This window comes from Maylandia zebra, linkage group LG19, assembly GCF_041146795.1.
Source record: "Maylandia zebra isolate NMK-2024a linkage group LG19, Mzebra_GT3a, whole genome shotgun sequence".
NCBI lineage: Eukaryota > Metazoa > Chordata > Actinopteri > Cichliformes > Cichlidae > Maylandia > Maylandia zebra.
In genome coordinates this window covers 22,423,436-22,439,615 of record NC_135185.1, presented here as the reverse complement: position 1 = coordinate 22,439,615, position 16,180 = coordinate 22,423,436, and the positions used below count along the sequence as shown (strand labels likewise).

Genomic DNA, 16,180 nt, shown 5'->3' with positions numbered 1-16,180 from the left:
CCCCTTCGCGCACACATGCACACAAAGAAAATACACAGTATAATTCACAGCCTCGTTATAGTGAATAAATATTTATGCCATTTACACCATCAAACTTAGATTGCTAAGGATGAAGAACCCTTTGCTCTTTAAAGAACCATTTGTAATAGCTGAAGAACCATCCACAAAATAAAAAGGTTCTTTGACGTATTATGGTTCTTTAAAGAACCATGAAGACATCTGAAGAACCATTTAAGAACCATAATTTTTCTGAGTGTGGGTGATGGTGGTACCCAGGAAGCGGAATGAGTCCACAGAGGTGATGGGGGTGTCAGTCAGGATGATGGGGGGGAGTGGGGCTGTGTGCTTCCTGAAGTCCACAATAATCTCCACTGTCTTCTGGGCATTTAGCACCAGGTTGTTGTGGCTGCACCAGGACACATGAGAACACAGTTACAATGGACTGACACAATTTAAATGCACTAGAATCCACTCAAATATATTATAAACGTCATCAAAATCTACCCAGAAGTGTGGAGTAAAATATAAAATATTCGTGTAAAATGAAAGTAGTTACTGCCTGAAAAGATATCGCGAAGGAAACGAGTGCGACGTGATACACAGAACACCACAAGCCATTATTTCTGTTTTTTTTTTTTCCGTCTACGCGTTGCGGGCGAGGTAGTAAAATCAGTTACTAGGCGCAGTAGGAAATAAACGGAGATGCATCTGTCGTCTCTCGAACAACAGCAGGAGGAACGCCCTGACTACACCGCTTCCTCAAGTTAATTAACGGTAAATATAATATTTCAATGGAGTATTAAAACTAATACAAACGTTCTTATAATGCGTGTCCGATTTCTGTTAGAGCTAAGTTTCTACTCATTGCCTTAATTCGATGCTTTAAACTGGATCTATTTCCGAGTCGATACCACTTAAATCTCTATTCGACTCTTCTTTACTGTTTAACACTTTATTTTTCACTGCACAGTCTTTGCCCTTACTCCCAGCAAATGGGCGATAAACCAGTCGGTGCCTATGCCATTCCCAATATGCGCTGGCTGACGTCGGGGCAGCATGAGTACGAGCATTTTTTTTTTTTTGTCGATGCCCGTGATGCCGCCCCCCACCACGATGCCGCCCCGGGCAACCGCAGGTGTCGCTCGTATCTAAAACCGCTACTGGTCCTGAGGGTCGCTGTTGATCATCTTAGTCATAATGTGGGGAAAAGAAGAAAAGGCATTGCTCTTGTGGCATCATAACCTGGGCCTGGGGATAAGGATGCAACTGTTTTTGGTTCTTTGTCAGACTGGTTTGAATGTTTTGCCCTCAGGATTAATCATTTTTTGTCTGAGGATAAACTGTAAGGACAAAACTCAGTGACCATTGCTGTTTCGCTAGCTGGGCCCACGTCCTCATTTTATATTTGACAGTGTTTTTATCGATAAAGGCAAAAGGCTTAAACATGAATTGAGCTGCGGTTTGGGGAAGGCCTCAGAGTGGACTGGTGGCAACTCTTGGGCCATGTACTAATAAGAAGTGAAAGAATTAAACAAGGGAAGGGAGTGTGGTCCACAAAAAGTTCAGTTATGTTTATTTGAACTGAGTTAACTATGGAGTTGAGTTTCTTATTTATTTTTGTCAATATTGTTTGGTCACAAAAATGGTAAATAAATCGCTCACTACACTGGACAGGATCTGTCTCCTGCCCTTCTTTAGCCACTTAGGTCAAGTTCTACCACAGGGTCCCTTGATTTTGTAAAGGAGCGTCTAGTATGGGTTGTCTACAGAAAACTGAAGGGGGATTCAAAATGGAAGTTAAAGTGAATCTTATTGATATTTGGTGCTGCAAAAGAACTCAATAAGTCAAACAATATCAGGTCATATTCCATTTTCTTAAACTAACTTGTTTAATAGGATTTACGTTTTTTCTTTCTTTCTTCAAGGACACTCTTTAGCTCTATAATGTTGTGGTTTACATGTTTTGTAAAAAAGTTAACTTTTGTGTAAAAATCTGCCAAATCAATTATATGGTGAACTTGCAAATAAAGAAATGGGTATCTTGATGCATGCTCAATCATCCAGGTAAGTATATCCCAAAAGGTTGATTCTGTTGATCTGGACGTAGTGCTTTCAGTGGGAGAATCGTCACTCATCCAAGTGACTTCTTTAGTCTCAGCTGACTGCAGGTTTCCCCAACCTTATAAACAGTACATTTGCACAATGACTGAAACTAGTCCACTGAATGAACAATAAGCTGTGAGGTCAGTTCCTTGATCATTAATTTGCAAATTGTCATGACCATTGATCAACTAGCACTAATCAAAGCCCATTGATTAATGACCATTCAGTGGGCTGTGCTGGCCAAATGAGTGCCAGTGATACATTGGGCAATTTTTTTTACCATCTGGTTTAGTGTTATTTAACCATCTGTGGTAAAATTGTTGTACTACACTGATATGCCGTTGGTGAGAATGCTCTCAATAGTACAGTGGTTGACATTGACTAGTATCCTGGGACACAGGTGAGCTTTCTTAAGGCCACTGAGGTGTTTGTTATCACTTCCTGTTCCTGCTCAAACACAGTGGTGTTTCTGAGGAGCTTATTTGCTTAGCAAATTAAAAACTTTTAAATACATTCTTTTTTCATAGTACAATCTTCTCGTGCTTCATCCGAAGCACACTTTCTGTTATGCTGCAATAGACTTCCGGGGATTCCCATGATGCATTGAATTTTTCCTTTCCAGTCACCTTTCTCACTCACTATGTGTTAACAGACCTCTCTGCATTGAATCATATCTGTTATTAATCTCTGTCTCTCTTCCACAGCATGTCTTTATCCTGTTTTCCTTCTCTCACCCCAACCCGTCGCAGCAGATGGCCCCGCCCCTCCCTGAGCCTGGTTCTGCCGGAGGTTTCTTCCTGTTAAAAGGGAGTTTTTCCTTCCCACTGTCGCCAAAGTGCTTGCTCATAGGGGGTCATATGATTGTTGGGCTTTTCTCTGCATCTACTGTACAATATAAAGCGTCTTGAGGCGACTTTTGTTGTGATTTGGCGCTATATAAATAAAATTGAATTGAATTGAATTAACGGGGGGTGACGCGATTTCACTGGTATGCATGAATTAATTAAACAGTCCAATAACTCCAGCAGTACTTATCTTGTCCTTTTGGTCTTTATTCCAACATCATTTTAACATAACAGCGCAGTGGTCATAAACTGTGTGCCTTCTTACGATTAACAACACACCTGATGCTGATTATGTGCGTCTACCTTAAATACCTTTACATGAACCAACCATACGAAAACAAAAAAATGTGACCTTTAGCGGCAACATAAGGTATTAACCCAAAAATGGCTCCTACAACATCAAAGTGGCTACTTAAATGAAATATAAAGTTTGAAAACAGGTTTGTTGATGTTCCACAAACATTGCAGAAAGCAAATTTCTAAGGAATCTTTACATTTCTCTTTGTAATTGTGATTCTACACCTTCTCCTCAGGTTGGAAATTAGCTTAATCTGCACTGGCTGGATGGATGCAGCAAAATCTCTCAAAAAGAAGCTGGCTCTCCCCTTGATTGTTGCATTAATCTTCATTCTTCTATTCAATGTGAATTTGCCAAACAACAACAACAAATCCATCCCAAAACCATCTGGGCCTGCGGGTGTTTGCTCCTTGGGAATATCTGAGCAGACCATCACCCCGCTCAAAAATACCAAGCACTTACTGGTGTCAGCATACGTGGACCAGAGAGTGAAGGATTTGGATATACGCATCATTGGCATATTTAAGAGAGACTCCATACAGCCCCTTCACTGCGTTTTTTGCTGCACAAATGTTTTAAGTAAAACCACTCCAGCAACAATTTTACAACATTCTGATCACTTTGGTTTTCCCTTCACCACTACGGACGTCATGTGTCAGATTCCTCAGAACTGCAAAGCTACACGTGTCACTCTCTTGACTACACCAGACAAAGAAAGTGCATCTGACTCTACCTGGCTTCCTATAAGAAACCAAAAGAGCGACAGGCAAAAGGAAGAAAACATGAAGTTTGACTTCACAGTCTGCATCTCTAATCTGTTTGGCGACTACAACAATGTGCTTCAGTTTGCAGAGACTCTGGAAATGTACAGGTGAGTACAGTAACAGCACTACAAGCTACAGAGTGAAACCTATGCAGCAAAACCTCTGTGTAACGGTTGCTGTTAATTGTAAAGCTCCTGGATTTCTTCAGTGATGTTTCTGCTTCTGTATTCAAGAGCGGAGGAAAAGGTTGGCTTGACTTCAGAGTCTTTGACATTCTCACCAAAGTGAATATTTCCAGTATTAGAAGTTTTGAAATTTAGCAGGTGCTGATAGATATTTAAATGTGCATCTGCACATGTAAGTGTGGAGCATAGACTGTATAAAAATGATGGAGTTTTCCCCACCCATGTTTTTTCTTTTTTCTTTTTGTGCTGCCAGCATTAATCTCGTTAAAATGACGTTAACGCCATACCCACATTAATGGGGCAAATCTCCATTAGCCAGTTAACGTGGCTCACCTCGTGCGTGGGGCTGCATGGTGTCAACGTGTTAGCGTGGTTAGCTTGTTAACACGTTAGCGATGTCCAGGCTCTCCTGACTAATGGAGATTTGCCCCATTAATGTGGGTATGGCGTTAACGTCATTTTAACGAGATTAACGGTGACAGCACAACTTTCTTTATTTTTGTTTTGTTTTTTGTTTGTCTTTTTTATCCAAATGTGGCCACATTTGACTGAGGCCACACAAAACATCCTAACCCCTAAATCTACCAGTAGCTAAACCATCCATAAAGGAGGGCTTAGATACTGTATCATGTATCAGGATATAGACTTCCTTATAATGTTGTGTAAATGTTTTCCTTTAGAAGCTGGCCCCTAAACCTAACTGGCTTTTCTGTGGCTTTAAAGTCAAATGTCGTCTCAAACAAAAAATCTCTGCATTTCCAGTTATTTGTTATATGTATACTTCTTAACTCCCCTGTGTGATATGAATGCATTTTTGTAAGCTAAATGCAATAAATAACAAAGGCATGAGCAAACTAATGAAATATATAAATGTAAGCCTTTAAACCTGTTACTTTGCCCCAGGTTGCTGGGTGTGAACAGAGTGGTGATCTATAACACCAGCTGTGGTCCAGAGCTCGACCGCCTGTTGCAGAATTATAGCCAGGAGGGCTTTGTGGAAATGGTTCCTTGGCCCATTGACAAGCATCTGAATCCATCTCGTGGCTGGCTTCACTCAGAGCACGGAGGAGACGTGCACTACTTTGGCCAGCTGACCACACTTAATGAGTGCATTTACAGATCAATGGAGCGTTCCCGCTACGTCCTGTTAAATGACATTGATGAGATTATAATGCCATACCAGCACAAAGATCTGATGTCTTTGATGAACACGCTCCAAAATCAGAATCCAAATGTAACATTTTTTTCTAAGCATTTCTAAATTTATTTTCAAATTTCCTTCCTGCACCTGTCAAACCTAAACTGTTCTTCTACAGACAGGAGTATTTCTCATTGAGAACCACACCTATCCCAAGAAGACTTTTAATCAAAATAAATGGGGACCCCTGCCTCAATGGAATGGGGTGCCAGGCTTTGATATTATGGTGCATATCTACAGAGAGGAGCCTAACAGAAATATTTACCATCCACACAAGTTAATAGTTCAGCCAAGGTGGGTTATAATGGGACAAATGGTTGAGTGTTCGGCACTAGCATTCATTTAACCCTGAGGCATTGTGTGATTGTCCATGTATTTATGCACCTACAGAGCAGTGCAGCAGACCTCAGTGCATGATGTGCTTATGATGTCTGCAACAAAGTTCAAGGTTCCACCAGACGTCTGTCGGATCATTCACTCGCCAATCAGGACTCCGACCGATCCACCACTTGATCGGCTTCATGTGGACACCCGACTGTGGGACTTTAAAGACAAACTGCTCCCCAATGTGATCAAGGTGCTGCGGAGAGCAGAACTGCTGAGATCAGAGACGCAAAACTGATAGATGATGGACAGAAACACAAATACTGAAGTTTTAGGAGAAAAAAGCTGGTCAACAAAACACAGGCTGACCTACAGGGGTGGCATGTGCCAGCCTGAAATAATGTCTTTCCATCCCAAGTCCACTCTATTTTTGCTTATCACAGTGCTGCATATTAAAATTAGCCATCATTAACACTCTGAGTCTGGCTACAAGTAACATTAAATATCAATATAATTATAAAGCAAACGGTTTTATTTCTTGTTGTTAGTAGCAATCAATGCTTATGACTGTGCCAGAGCACACAGTCATAAGCATTTCAACACATTGGCTATTTTCCGATTTCAACACAGGTGGTTGATTGCTCCACTCTAGAACTGGAATGAAGGCGAGTGTTATTAACCCTCTGGGTTGACAGACAGCCACACCTTCAAATCACATGACCAATTTAAGCTGACATAGCTACAAGCTGCAGTCACGCATCTTCTAGCATCAGGGTCTCTATTTCAGCTTGTGTTGAAAGTCCAGACTTTAAACTATATGCCAGTTTTTACATTTTATTGATAAGCCACTAACACCGGAGTTATGATAAGTGAAAAGAAACGGTAACAACGGCATTTGGACAGCGCAAATAAGGGAAAAAAAATGCCACCCTTTCCTATTGGTGGAATAGTGTACCATGTCCACCGATAAAAATGATATGACAACACGTGGGATTTGGTGATTTAGGAACAGGGAAAATTTGGGAAAGTGGCGGTGGCTAAAGAGAGAGCGATATCGACTAGTTTTAGTTTTTAGTTTTAGTTTTTAGTATTCGTGGTGGTTGCAATTTTAGGTAAATGGTTGTATTAACTTAATTGTTTCCAAAGTTTGTACACAGGTTTTTAAAATTTACAATTTATATTTGCATTTCAGGTTATGAAAATAATTCACTAAACGTGTTTGTGGTTTTTACAGTAAACTTTTTCCGTACTCTGTTTTTATCAGGGTTTTGTGTGTGTGTGTGATTTCAGATTTCAGATATTTTATAGATATATGTTTTATATCTATTTTAACCACATATAATGCATATTACAGGATGTAAGAACTGGATATGTGTAGGGTGGCCACCCTAAGAAAATTTCTCTTGTCCACCCCACAACAAAATAGTCATTATGATGTGAGAGCAGTGAGAAACATGAAACATGAGACAGGCCAGGTGCACCACCTTTGAACATGTACACTTTCAATAATTTACATAAGTTGTGATAGAAGAGGCCCTGGGGTGCCATAAGAAGCTAACTTCCTGAAAGACAGGTTACAAACATGCTTGGATTGTTTAATTAAGAACTTCTGTTGTCAAACTCATGGTAAACTTCCTCGTTATACTAGTCGCAGATTGGGTTCTTACGACATTCTTTTCATTCTTATATCACTGTTCTTTGCTTCATGCACTGTACTGAATTATCAGGATAAATAAGATTTTGTCGCCACAATGCAAAAAGTTGAATAACATTTTGTAATCATTTCCTTGTTAGTCGGCAGAGAGTGATAGTGGGAAACTCAAAAATAGAGCAAACGCATCTAGTGAATTTTGTGGCCACAGTAGTGTGTGTGAGATTGCTGAGAGATAGAGATGCCTTCCAGAGAAAAGCAAGCTTGCTTGTCAAGCATCAGAAACTACAAAGACATGATGAAAATAAATGCATGCAGAGGATAAGCACACACCAGGGAGCACAAGAAAAAAAATGGGAACAAGAACATCACGACAGGCACAAGCTTGACTAATGCAGTAAAGTAATGCATGCGATAAAAAGGACGTTGAATGCCACTTCCTGACTGGTTTCACAGCCGCAGACTTTCAAATTGCATTCTTCTTGTACAAACTGGGTTAAATGCTAACATCATGAAAAAGAGTTATCCCTTATGATGAAAGAACAGCCAATGATGGGGGGAATTGCTGTTTTTTTGATTGGTTGTCACAGATTTTGAGATATGGATACAAAACTTAGATAAAAGAAACCACTTGATGCAAAAGCAAATTATGAACCCAACACTGACATGTTACCTCTTACACTCATGTGACAACTGTAGCAGTTTACAAAAAGAGATGACTGGTGCTTTTCAGTGTAGCTGGAAGAAGTACAAAAAAACGAAGTCCAGGAAATCTTGCTAAATATTCTGAGTAAGTTGTTACGGTTCGGCGTTGGCAGTGTATTGTTTTAGGCGTTTTGTTTTGGCGTGACTGTTATGTGTTTCCTGTTTTACTTTGAAAGTCTGTGTTATCTTAGTGTTCAGTTTACGTTTCCTTGTCTCGTCAGGTCTAATTTGTCCCAGCTGTGTTTCCCTCCTGTGGTCCATTCCCTAATTGCTCCTTCTATGTATTTAAGCCCTGTGTTTCTGTATGTCATGGTTGCGATCTCCCCCCCCCCCCCCCGTTGTAAATAGTTTGGCGCCTTGTGTTTGGTGATGTAAATAAATGTCGTATCTTGCTTTAAATCTCGTCTTGGGATTATTTTTGTGGAAGCCCGTATTAGTTTTTTCTCGTGTGTTTTTGCCTTATTTTTAATTTTCCTGCGTTGCACCCCGGTTGCCTAGGCCGGGGTGTAACATATGGGGGCTCGTCCAATCGCTGAGGGGTCCGAGGACCGCTTCAGCCGTCCGCCGTCGCTGGAGGATCCGAGGGACCGCCCCAGCCTTCGTCGTCTGCTGGAGGGTCCGACGGACTGCTCCAGCCTCCATCCGCCTTCGCTGGAGGGTCCGGGGAACCGCTCCAGCCTTCTGCAGCTGGTGGGCTGCGTGTCCGTGTTTGCAGCTGGTGGGCTGCGTGTCCGTGTTTGCGGCAGAAAACACCTGAGACACCGTGGGCTCTCTCCGGTTTCTAGAGCTTCCTGCCACAGTCCAAAGACATTAGCCTACCACAGCGATGCAGGCCTCGCCCTACGACAGCGGGTATAGGCTCCAGCACACCTGCAACCCTGATAAGGATAAGCGGAAGAAAATGGATGGATGGTACTGTTTACATTTCCTCTGCTATGTGTTAGTCACTTTGATAACAAATTAACCCAAGGGGGGGTTTAGCCTTATGAAGGAGTATCAAAGCAACATTAAGAAAAAAAATGATCGACGATCTAGAGATTAAAGTCGTAATTCTATTCTGAGAAAAACGGTCGAAATGAGCATTCTGAGTTTGTGGAATCGTACCTCAGAGTCAGTTTTAGCAAAAAGTACAGGAAAGTCTTTCTCTTTCAGCCCATAAACACAGTGTGGTAATGGTGCCGAACGCTCTATCTGGCCAGAGAAAAACACACAAATGTGGAAGAGTGGATTTGCACAAAAGGAAATAGCCTGTAACTGACAGATTTCGACTTTATTCTCAAAATGATCAGCAATATGTTTTCTTAATGTGCCCCTAATACTACGTCGCAGTTAGCTGTGTGTAGTTGGCATTGCGCGATAAAGCTTAGACCACGATCAGAAGCGAGTGCGTCTATAGTGCACAACGCAAAACAAACAAACAAATAAAACAAAACAAAACAAAAAAAGCCCAGTTCTCCAAAACGTTTTGTGCGATTTTACGAATTCGTTTTTTCCTATTGACTCGTTTCTTCCCCCCGGATAATTCTGACGTATGACAATGACTTGGTCACGCCCGGATAGAGCAGGAGAGAAGAAGACTCCGAGTGCACTTGCAGACCTACGGATTCAAAGCTCTTTCTCGACTGGTGGGCACAACCGGGGGAACATACTGACCACAGTTCAGCCTCGAGTGAGTTACCTGCTGAATGGTGAATAGTGGCTTTAAGTTGATGTTTAAGTTAATACAAATATTCTAATTCGACCACTCCGAGTATTTATCTTCTACTCCGATTTCGATGTAACTTAAATAGCGTTTTCTTGTGCTTAAGGAATAAAGTATGTCAGTAAGAATTAAGCCATTTTTATGCTCAATGCCTGCCCCTGTCAGGTGGTGGTGCATGCTAAAAATGAGGGTGCAATTTGTGGTGTGTGCTGTCATTTTGAAAGCGATTTTTGCATACTAGAAAGCATGTTTAAAGTAAAGTAAAATTTTATTTATATATCACCTTTCAAGATAAAATCACAAAGTGCTTTACAAAGGCAGAAAACGGACATTAAAATCTAAAACAAAATCAACCAAAATCAAGTTTAAACAGATACATTTTTAACTGCTTTTTAAAAGACATGACTGAGTCCACAGATCTCAAACTCAAAGGGAGCGAATTCCATAGTCTGGGAGCCACTGATACAAACGCTCTGTCACCTTTTGTTTTTAACCTTGTATGCTGGACAGCCAGCAACCCCTGGTCACAGGACCTCAGGGACCTGCTGGGGTGATAAGGAAGAAGAAGATCACATATGTAAGTTGGAGCTACACCGTGCAGGGCCCTATAAGTCATGGTTATGATCTTAAAATGGACACTGAACTTGACAGGGAGCCAATGCAGATGAATCAGCAGGGCAGTGGCATGGGAGTATTTGTGGTGCTTTATCAGAAGCCTAGCAGCAGCATTTTGAACACCCTGCAGTCGTTCCAGGGAGGCATTACTTAAGCAATTAACAAGGAATTACAATAGTCTAAGCGAGAGGAAACAAAAACATGAATAATCATTTCCAATTCGGAACGTGACACAAAGGGACTCAGCTTAGCGATATTTCTTAAATGGCAAAAACAAGAGCGAACCAAGGATTTAACGTGTGTGTCCAGCGTCAGAGCTGGATCAAATGTAACACCAAGGTTCCTAATGGAGGATTTAATATAAGAAGCAAGAGGGCCTAGATTTTTAACCATGAGGGGAACAAATTTCTCAGTAGCAAAGACAATGACTTCCGTTTTATCAGCATTTAGTTGAAGGTAATTACCAGCCATCCAATCTCTAACGGAAAGCAGGACTGCAAGATTTGGAGCTTAGAAACATCAGGTGGCTTAAAAGAGATATATAGCTGAATATCATCTGCATAACAATGATATGAAATATCAGAGAAAGAGCTAAGAAGTTGCAGAAGAGGGAGTAAATACAACAAAAACAATAACGGTCCCAAGACAGAGCCCTGAGGCACCCCATAGGCAAGAGAGCTGATGGAGGATCTGAACTTAGAGGTAGCCACAGAGAAAGATCGATTTATCCAGGGCGAGGGTTTTGTAACAGGGGCTAGTCTAGTTTTAAAAGGGCAAATATTATCGATAATAGAAAGACAATAATTATTAAAAAGATTTGTTAATAAATCAACATCATTTGAAGCAGGTAGAACCTAATTAAAAACGTCAGAAAAAGTAGCAGCAGTAGAAGAATCTAAGCTAAAAGCACAACTCTCAGGAGGAGGAGGCAAATAAAAAGACAAATTAAATATAATACAATGATGGTCCGAAATAAAAAATATCCTCAGAACTAATACAGTCAATGGTTAAGCCAATAGTAAAAACAAGGTCCAGGGTGTGCGCTTTGGTGTGGATGGGGCCAGATACATGCTGTGTGAAGTGAAAAGAGTCCATGATGCTAAGAAAACCTCTGGCAAAGAGGTCAGTCATCATCAATGTGCATATTAAAATCGCCAATTATTAGCAATCTGGACAACTTCAAGATGGAAGATAAAAAGTTACTGAATTCCTTTAAAAATTGACCGTTAGGTCCATGTGGATGATAGACTACACCACAGTAACACGGATCTTTATTTCCAATTTTAACCAGCTGTAGTTCAAACGTTGACATCTTTTCAACCATCAATGAGCGACAGTGAAACCAGTTTCGATACACCACAGCCAGTCCTCCGCCACGACCAGAGGTCCGCGGCCGACTGACAAAGGAGTAGGGGAGACCAGGGACAGTTGTAACGTGGGTCAGTTGTAACACTTCCAATTTCTCCAATCAGGGCTAAGTTTCAAATGATGTGATTCATCCTGTGCATGCCCAATTCAGTTCTGCTATCACATGTAAAAAATCAGCACATTTTGTCAAACAGACAATTTACACGAAAAAAAAAAAGTAATTTGTATGCCAAAAAGTAAGCTTTTCTACTTTATTTCAATTTCTAATAGCATTATCTGCTTTGCAGTTAAACTCATCAAACTTAAATTATGTTATTTGTATGCCTATGGGGATATATTCTGTGTAGGTCTTTAGTGCTAATGTTTTAGCCGTTGGCTGTAATGTTAGCTAGTTCGTGGCTATAGGAGTCTGGGTCAGTTGTAACAGCAACAGTCTAGGTTAGTTGTAACAATAATGCAGATGTTACAACTTACCACACTATTACTTTAACTTATATTAAACAACTTGGGGCAACAACATCAGCAGAGAGAGGTTCACTGGTCGCTTTTGTATATGAGGTTAATGACATTGGCAACACAATTCCTCCACTGTTTGTGTTCCCACACATGCATTATGCAGACCACTGTGTCAGAGATGGACCAGTAGGAAGTATTGGTAGTGGAAATCAGGATGGGTGCAAGAAACAGATTTCCTCATCTTTCTGAAGCACTTTGCAAACCACACCAAGGTAAGCCATGAAAAAAAGTAATGGAATTGCAATGCTGGTGCACAACTAAATTTTTTCAGCTTCATTGTTATGTTCAAAAGTTGGTGCAAGAGTTGTAGGTAGGTTATAATGCCCACTGAGCCAATGAGGCCAAACTCAAGGAAGACCAACCAAATTAATGAAATATTCAGTTGCAGAAAATTCCATAATTTGTCTTTTTTGGGGGGTTGGAATATGTTCAAAAGCTAAATTTCTGCATTCTGTTACACACACACGTAGCTAAATAAATGGCTCTAAGTACATTCATGTGTTGAATAAAAAAGATTACATGTTAATGTTTTGTCAGTACCCTTATTTCATTGTGTTCCATTTCACCCCAGACTATGGGGTTAATTGTAACATTTCACTCTTTGTGTTTGAGACCATACCATCCAATGGGTAATTGTGCTGCAGAGACAATAGCTGCACTATTTAATAGCAGAGACGTAAATACTTTGAACTGATAAGAAAATGAGCTGTAGGTAGCGCAAAATCCTGATATGAGGAAAGGAACAGAAAGGACCTACAGCCCACCCAAAAAAAAAAAAAAAAAAAAAAAAAAATGCGGAAGGGGGAGTGACGGTTGTATAGAAGCACAGGGCTGACTCTGGGCGCAGGTCCAAGAATTTGGAAATGGGGAAAATCACACTGCCAAAGAGGAAATACAAGGAGAACAAACAAGGTAAGGAATGGTTTTGAGAACAGGCAACGACGAAAGTCGAGTAAAAAAAAAAAACAAAAAACATGCGGATAGTATTTGAGGAGCAAGATTTAGGAAGCTCATAAACATTTACAGTATTACTACTATTTCATTTAGATTGCTACTTTCTTTAGATATTTATGTTCACTTTTTTCTTTTTAATTGGGTTCTTTTTCTTTCTAATAAAGGCGTATAGGGCCACGTGAGGAAAATCATTGTAACGTTGAAATTTGAAGTCGTAATTCTATTTCCAGAAAAACGGTTTTAGTACCAAGTAAGGAAATAATTTCTCTTTCAGCACACAAACGAACCACCTCTCCGATCTGATTTATTTTTGCGCGTTTTTCTGTTTGCAAACCGTTTTATTCGATTTTTTTTTCCCCGAATGATTTCCGCTAGTATTCTGACGTATGACAATGACTTGGTCACTTCCAGACAGCAAAATCAAGTAGAAAAAGAGCAGCAGAGGAGAAGGCTCCGAGTGCACTTGCAGACGCACGGATTCAAACTCTATTTCTCGACTGGTGGGCACAAACGGGGAACATACTATGGCCACACTTCAGCCTCGAGTGAGTTACCTGCGGAATGGTAGTGGCTTTAAGCTGATGTTTGAATTAATACAAATATTCTAATTCGAACATCAGCTCAATGTTTATCTTCTATTCGGGGAGATTTATATAGCGTTTTCTTGTGTCCTAGCGTTTATACCATACACACATTTGTAACTTCATTGTATTTGCATTATAATTTCGCCGAGCTATTTTGCACCACAGAATACCGTTCTTATTTTATTGTATTTATTTTTTCTCGGGACATTATGTAGTTCACCTATGAATTGCAAGAAACATATTATGGCAGTAACATGAAGTCTGCATTCACTGCTGAAGTTCAGCAGTTTGTGAGACAATATGCTGACGGTACTTAGTTCAGTTTAAAAACTTTACCAGCCCTGGCCTCATAGTTTTTGCTTTTATTACACCATAATGGCCCCTCTGTCAATTCTTACTTATGTTTTTTATTGCTCACCCTTCAACTTTCCTGCTCCTTTGGTGTCGCACCCGACTGCTGTACTTTTCCTCTCCTCTTGTTTCATCTCTCCTGGTTATAAGAAGAATGCCGTCATGTCTCGATCAAGCTTCATCGAAATGTATAATGTGTAATTTGATGTGATTATTAGGTATTTAAGACATGCACCAACTTAATTAATGTATAAAATTAGCATCTATTATTTAACTTCTTTATGGAATGCTCTGAGTACACAGACATGCATGTCTTTGAATAGTGCAACAAATATGAACAGGGAAGGTACACAAAGTACACTCAGTGAAAGGGAAAATTTATTCAGTTTTGAAAAACAAAATGACATCAGTGGCACAGTGCACACATCATTTTCTATTGAATCATGGCCTTGTAAAAAATACGTCAGTGTTTTAAAGGTTGCTATAGTAATGCACACTATTTACACATGGTGCAAATCCACAAAAATGTGGCAAAGATCATGTTCACTAAGAAAACCTACTGAAGCTCACATCAGAAATTACTATGAGGTGTGATTTATTTCTTTTTATCCCCCTATGCTGAGCCATGTACTATTGTATACTGAAAAAATAAAATAGTAAATTAGTTTATGATATTGTAAGTTTAAAACTCTACAGTAATACACCAAAGGTTCAGTATAACTGGCCTTTTTTGGAAACTCACCAGGTTGGAAAAGAAAATGAAGAGACTCTATGCCATGTTTTCTTTCTCTTTTTTTTAATAACTTTCCAACTTTCCAAAACTATTGTTTATATTTCCCACAATATTTGTGTGACCAGCAGGATGTAGTCAAAGGATTGCTCATATGCAGGTTTTCACTATGATGCTTGCTCTGCAAAACTATGTAAACTGTTCAGGTTTCAGGCTCATAAAAGGGGGTAAAAACACAGCAACACTTTAAAAGGTATAAAATGGTCATAGAGCAATGCAGGCTGGAAGGAAAAGATAAAGAAATGAGGAGTGGCTCACAGTACAGTATATCTTTAATGGGAACTCTGCTCTTGTTAGGTTTATGTATTACATCTGTGGATGTCCTGCTATGACAGTTCAAAATTTCTGCCATGATAAAGGTTTATACCATTATATATAACTTTATACCTGTGCTGAGCATGGAAAGGTATCCCATTCACCTCTACTCTGGTCATCTTGGTCTCCAGAAGGCTGATAACTTCTTGATCCTCTAGGGATCTAGTTACCTGGTTCTCACGGCGGTAAGTTGCCATAACTTTTCCACATTTCTCTTAAGATCTAACGCCACAGGGCTAATGAAGAGGAAACATTGTTGAAATGCATGATGAGTTTGCATAAGCTGAGTTGGCCCTTGTGACACCTGAGTGTCCTAATATGGTTGTCATTGTGCAGAAAGAGCTAGATCAGCTTTAGTTCCATTGCTTGTATGTGTGCTGATTAAAATACTAATGTACCTTGTGCAGACAGAATTCAGCCACGACGTTAAAATTTTCCATTATAGCTTTAGAAACCATTAAATGTTCCATTAAAGTGCAAGATTTCACACCTTTTAAATGATCATTTGAGATATGACCTATTGCAAGTTCCTGTTTTTATAGTTTAGCAAAACGCTCACTTCTGCTGTTTCAGCATGATACACATTAGTTTATGAAAAGTCACACTCTGTATGAGGGCGACTGGAGAGATCGATATCATGCTTAAAATTGTCACGTGGTTAACTAAATTATGTGTAACTTCTGTTGTCAATAAAACAGTTGCTTGGACAGGCGAGTGCAAGCACTGCCCTCCTTGAAACCCTTGCGAGTGAAACGTGCACTGGTGTCTGTGTGGTTGCTTACAGTAACAGTTTCTGCTTACCAGCAGGATTGACTTGAACCCAACAACACCCATCCTAGGCGAGTCTTAGTGGCAGCTAGACCCCCGGGGTTCCAGGACAAACTGGTGCTGTAGATAAGGTCAGTGTGATCA

The 16,180-nt window shown here is 40.1% G+C and overlaps 2 protein-coding genes across 12 annotated transcripts in view; both read left to right on the top strand.

Annotated features, from left to right (window-relative positions):
- Positions 1 to 694: 694 nt before the first annotated feature.
- On the top strand, positions 695 to 8,472 carry LOC101485583 (beta-1,4-galactosyltransferase galt-1). The gene is made up of 5 exons (XM_004540275.5): positions 695 to 774; positions 3,482 to 4,117; positions 5,099 to 5,429; positions 5,512 to 5,687; positions 5,784 to 8,472. Exons 2-5 carry the CDS (start codon positions 3,513 to 3,515, stop codon positions 6,013 to 6,015), a joined length of 1,344 nt encoding a protein of 447 aa, XP_004540332.2. The 5' UTR covers positions 695 to 774; positions 3,482 to 3,512; the 3' UTR covers positions 6,016 to 8,472.
- Positions 8,402 to 16,180, top strand: part of LOC101485855 (uncharacterized) — a 29,616-nt gene continuing 21,837 nt past the window's right edge. For 2 of the 11 annotated variants that reach the window (XM_076877394.1, XM_076877400.1), the window contains exon 1: positions 8,402 to 8,985. In XM_076877394.1, the coding sequence (XP_076733509.1) occupies positions 8,900 to 8,985 (86 nt within the window). In that variant the 5' untranslated portion in view covers positions 8,402 to 8,899. The other 9 variants (XM_076877405.1, XM_076877399.1, XM_076877398.1 and 6 more) reach the window with 7 other exon arrangements.

Excerpts from the sequence above, each read along its gene's own strand:
- LOC101485583 (XM_004540275.5), top strand. The coding sequence starts at position 3,513 with ATGGATGCAGCAAAATCTCTCAAAAAGAAGCTGGCTCTCCCCTTGATT. Across the intron at positions 4,118-5,098 it reads GAGACTCTGGAAATGTACAG|GTTGCTGGGTGTGAACAGAG; the intron begins GTGAGTACAGTA and ends ACTTTGCCCCAG. Across the intron at positions 5,430-5,511 it reads TCCAAAATCAGAATCCAAAT|ACAGGAGTATTTCTCATTGA; the intron begins GTAACATTTTTT and ends GTTCTTCTACAG.